This window comes from Austrofundulus limnaeus, unplaced genomic scaffold, assembly GCF_001266775.1.
Source record: "Austrofundulus limnaeus strain Quisiro unplaced genomic scaffold, Austrofundulus_limnaeus-1.0 Scaffold85, whole genome shotgun sequence".
In the NCBI taxonomy this organism is placed as follows: Eukaryota; Metazoa; Chordata; class Actinopteri; order Cyprinodontiformes; family Rivulidae; genus Austrofundulus; species Austrofundulus limnaeus.
The window spans coordinates 605,078-610,086 of NW_013952487.1; the positions used below are offsets into that span (position 1 = coordinate 605,078).

Consider the following 5,009-nt stretch of genomic DNA (forward strand, 5'->3'; position numbering starts at 1 on the left):
CTATAATTTATTTTAATACGCCAGTTATGTATTTATACATTTATTTCCAATAATGATAGGTTTGGTCCTCCATATAAAAACACAAAGATGCCCTAAATTCTTCTAAAAACRTTGTTTTTTTTTAAGCTTCAGCTGCTGGCTCTGTTTTTGTATTCCTGTCGTCAGGTCCTGTCACACTTTAATGTTTTAGAAAACTTATGAAACTTTAAAGACATTTACATTGAATCAACTGGACGCCTCTTTAAGCGCTGTGTGTATTTACTGTAATGCTAACAAATTGATCAAATATATAACTGTTTGTCATTTAGACATAAAAAATATTTCATAAGTTGTCTAAAACATCAAAGTGTGACAGGACCTTTAGGCTTTTTTAGTTTTTAACTCAGCCATTTGCTACGTTTAGCTTTTAGCTACAATTTTTAGTTTTAAACAAATTCTTTCCTGCTTTTTGTCTCTTAGTTTTAGCTAAACTTTTGCTTCTTTTAATTAGCGATTTATTATTTTTAGCTTTAACCTAACCTTTGGCTACTTTTACTTCTCAAGCTACTGTTTTGCAAATTTTAGCATTTAGTTACTCTTTTGTTTCTTTTAGCTAGTTTGCTGGTTTTCAACTAAACATTGGCTACTTTTGCTTTTAGGTAGCAATTTAATAATTTTAGCTATAAGCTTCTGTTGCTTTTAGATTTTAGCTAAACTTTTGTTACTTTTGCCTCTAGCTACTTTTTTACTACTGTGTTTTCCAAGTTTTAGTTRTTGCTTTTTAAATGTAGTTTATTTTAGCTTTCAGCTACTTTTTGTCTTTTGTTGCTAACTTTAGCTAACCTTTTAATATGTTTAGCTTTTAGCTATTGCTTACCAACTTTTAGCCAGTGCTTTGCTTTAGCTGATTTGTTGCTTTTAGCTACTCTTTTGCGATTTTATTTTTTTTTAGTTTTTGTTATCTTTTTTGTCTCTATTAGCTTCAGCCTAACCTTTTACTACTAACATTTAGCTACTCTTCTGCAAATTTTAGCATTTTGTTACTCTTGTTTCTTTAGCTAGTAGTTTGCTACCTTTAGCTTTCAACNTGCAAATTTTAGCATTTTGTTACTCTTGTTTCTTTAGCTAGTAGTTTGCTACCTTTAGCTTTCAACYTAACATTGCCTACTTTTGCTTCTAGGTAGCAATTTAATACTTTTAGCTTTTARCTATCCTTTTGTTGCTTTTGRATTTTAGCCAACATTTTGCTTCTAGCTACTTTTTATCTCTTTGAACTTTAAGCTGGTGTTTTCCAACTTTTATAAATTGCTTTTCTAGTTTAGCTTATTTTAGCTTTCAGCTACTGTTTAGTGTTAACGCTGTTTTTGGTTCAAATATAATTTTTGTTTCTGCCTTCAAACTGACCTGAAGCTCCAGTCTTGTTAAATCTGTCAGATTAAATCTTAATCTGATGTATTTTCAGACGCCTACACGGACGAGGACCTGATGCTGTACTGGAAGAGCGGAGACGAGTCTCTCAGCACCGACGACAGAATCTCGTTGTCTCAGTTTCTGATCCAGAAGTTCCACACCACGTCTCGTCTGGCCTTCTACAGCAGCACAGGTACGACGGGTTATTTTCACCTGTGCAGGAGGCTGCAGGTGCGTCGCGTCTTCACTGCAGGACRCTGCTGACTGGCTGGGTTATAATATAAACAGGCGGCCTTCTTTGACTGAATGCACGTTAGCTGCTGCCTTGAATGACAGTAATTTAAATAAATATCGAACAAATAACAGATCATTCTCAGATGCTAACACAAGTTTCAGCTCATTATCTGTTAAGAGTTATAAGTATTTTTGTTCAAAACCAGTCATCCAAGCGGTTTAATTTATTTGTAATTCTGCTTAATTTACTTTAACAACAGAATTAAAGGAGTAAAAACTAAAGTAAAAAGTTTGTGTGYGTGTTTACCATCTGATGGTGAAAAYTCACCTCCGAGCTCAAAACAAACCCAGAGACATTCAGAGAAAGTTTTTCCAGTCAGCAACAAACCCGACAGATTCTGTTGGGTTTTGATGAATATTTGATGGTTTGGTGTCGTGCTGTTCTGCAAACAAGACGTGGTGAAGAGAAACCCAACTCCAATCAGAACGTCTGACATCTTTTTAGAAGAAAACCTCTGAGCTGGGAGTCTAACGCTCGTTAATGAGACGTCTGCATGTGTGCTGGGAAACAATGAGCCTGCAGCAGAACTCTGGTGTGGTTCTGAAACCCTTTAGATTGGGTCTGTTTCTAACCATTAATGTGGTTCTGTAACCCTCAGATTGGGTCTGTCTCTAACCCTCGGTTTGGTTCTGTTCACAGGCTGGTACAATCGGCTCTACATAAACTTCACGCTGCGGCGCCACATCTTCTTCTTCCTGCTGCAGACGTATTTTCCCGCCACGCTGATGGTGATGCTGTCGTGGGTGTCGTTCTGGATCGACCGGCGGGCCGTACCTGCCAGGGTCTCTTTAGGTGAAGTGAAGCCTCCTGTCAGAAACACCTGGCGGAGCCCTCAGGTTCTGATCCGTACCAACATGTGTCTGTGTGCAGGTATMACCACCGTGCTGACCATGTCCACCATCATCACCGGGGTCAACGCCTCCATGCCCCGCGTGTCCTACATCAAGGCCGTGGACATCTACCTGTGGGTCAGCTTCGTCTTCGTCTTCCTGTCTGTGCTCGAGTACGCCGCCGTCAACTACCTGTCCACCGTCCAGGACCGCCGCGAGCGCAAGATGAGGGAGAGGGCCCGCTCTCAGGTGAGTTGGACCTGATCTAAAGAGGATTATATCTGATCTAAAGTGGGCCATACCTGACCAGTGGTGTGTTATAACTGATCTCAGGTGAGTTATAACTGATCTCAGGTGAGTTATAACTGATCTCAGGTGAGTTATAACTGATCTCAGGTGAGTTTTAACTGATCTCAAGTGGGTTTAGTTGATCTCAGGTGAGTTATAACTGATCTCAGTTGAGTTATAGCTGATCTCAGGTGAGTTATAACTGACCTCAGGTGTGTTATAACTGATCTCAGGTGTGTTATAACTGATCTCAGGTGTGTTATAACTGATCTAAGGTGTGTTATAACTGATCTAAGGTGTGTTATAACTGATCTAAGGTGAGTTATAACTGATCTAAGGTGAGTTATAACTGATCTCAGGTAAGTTATAACTGATCTCAGGTGAGTTATAACTGATCTCAGGTGAGTTTAGTTGATCTCAGGTGAGTTATAACTGATCTCAGGTGAGTTTAATAGATCTCAGGTGAGGTATAACTGATCTCAGGTGAGTTTAGTTGATCTCAGGTGAGTTATAACTGATCTCAGGTGAGGTATAACTGATCTCATGTGAGTTTAGTTGATTTCAGGTAAGTTATAACTGATCTCAGGTGAATTATAACTGATCTCAGGTGAGTTTAGTTGATCTCAGGTGAGTTATAACTGATCTCAGGTGAGNTGAGTTTAGCTGAACTCAGGTGAGTTTAGTTGATCCCAGGTGATTTTAGCTGATCTCAGGTGAGTTTAGTTGATGTCAGGTGAGTTATAACTGATCTCAGGTGAGTTTAGTTGATCACAGGTGAGTTATAACTGATCTCAGGTGAGTTTAGCTGACCTCAGGTGGGTTATAACTCATCTCAGGTGAGTTTAGCTGATCTCAGATGAGTTATGGTTGTATCTACATAGTTCAAAGTGTTTATCAGGTATAAATGAGTTTGCTGTAACGTTCACCTTGTACTTCCTGTTCCTCTCAGTCGCTSCCCTGCACCTGCAGCATCTCTCAAACCAGGACCATGACCATGCTGGACGGGACCTACAGCGAGGCCGACACCAACAGCCTGGCCGGGTACACAGAGGAGCCCATGGTCCCCGAGGACGAGCTGGAGGAGAAGCACAAGGTCCCCGAGAAGTCCGAGCACATGGTGGTCCACCTGTCCATGAGCAGCGAGTCCGCCGCCACCAAGAAGAGGAAGAGCCTGCGAGCCCTCAACATCATCCAGAACACTCACGCCATCGACAAATACTCCCGGATGATCTTCCCTGGCTCCTACATCTTCTTCAACCTCATCTACTGGTCCGTTTACTGCTGAGGGACACCAGGTGGGGACAGGAGGACGGGACAGGACCCGAGGACATTCGAAGGTCTCTGACTCGACGTATTCTTCCTCACGCAGCAGCTCGAATGTTCTTCACCCGACAGCAAACCAGAAACTCAGAATGTTCGGTTTCAGCTTCGACGAGAGGAAAAACTGACAGGATTCACTTTTAATCTGTTAATCTGAGGAACGTTTTACTGAGAGATTAACTCAGACGGAACCACAACTTGAAACAAAAYCCACTGTGAAAAAAACTATTGATAAAAACCCAAAAGAACCAAAGAGAAAAACTCAACTGACGACACAGAAGAGGAGTTAAAACTAAACATCCTTCATCTGTTTACAGATAAACCTGAAATCAAATTATTTAAAAAGTCTAATCCAGTTAAATCTAAGAATAATCCAACTCACCGCTGTACACTCAGATTATTTCTTAAATGAAACTTGTTGTGAAGAGCCGAACCAGGAAGTGTTCAGGTCAGATGTGTGCACGTGAGTGTGCACGGAAACCAGCTCCTGATTTAGGTTCAGTTGAGGTTTAATTAATCCTGAMTTGTTTCGCTGTTTTTGACGCATCTTCAAACACATTCCTATAAAACAACTCATCAGTTTGAAAACATTCAAAATAATAAAAATGTTTATTTCACAGCTGGACTCGTTTAATCCACTTTGATCCTGAAACTCAGTTTTATTTTAAAAAATAACTGTTCTTGTTTTTGTGTAAAATATTCAACTTTTGAAATGTTCAAACTGTTTTTATTAACTTGAAATAACTCAGCTGTCTGCAGCTCCACATCTGTCTGTCTGCAGCTCCACATCTGTCTGTCTGCAGCTCCACATCTGTCTGTCTGCAGCTCCACATCTGTCTGTCTGCAGCTCCACCTCACCTTTTATCGTCCAGGCTTTGGAGCCGGGC

The 5,009-nt window shown here is 40.5% G+C and overlaps 1 protein-coding gene across 1 annotated transcript in view; it reads left to right on the forward strand.

Annotated features, from left to right (window-relative positions):
• Positions 1 to 4,741, forward strand: part of gabrr2a (gamma-aminobutyric acid type A receptor subunit rho2a) — a gene marked incomplete in the record, with an annotated part of 27,857 nt that extends 23,116 nt beyond the window's left edge. The window contains 4 exon segments of the mRNA XM_014011845.1: positions 1,442 to 1,582; positions 2,324 to 2,476; positions 2,555 to 2,763; positions 3,752 to 4,741. Of these exon segments, the coding sequence (XP_013867299.1) occupies positions 1,442 to 1,582; positions 2,324 to 2,476; positions 2,555 to 2,763; positions 3,752 to 4,087 (839 nt within the window).
• Between the last annotated feature and the right edge of the window lie 268 nt (positions 4,742 to 5,009).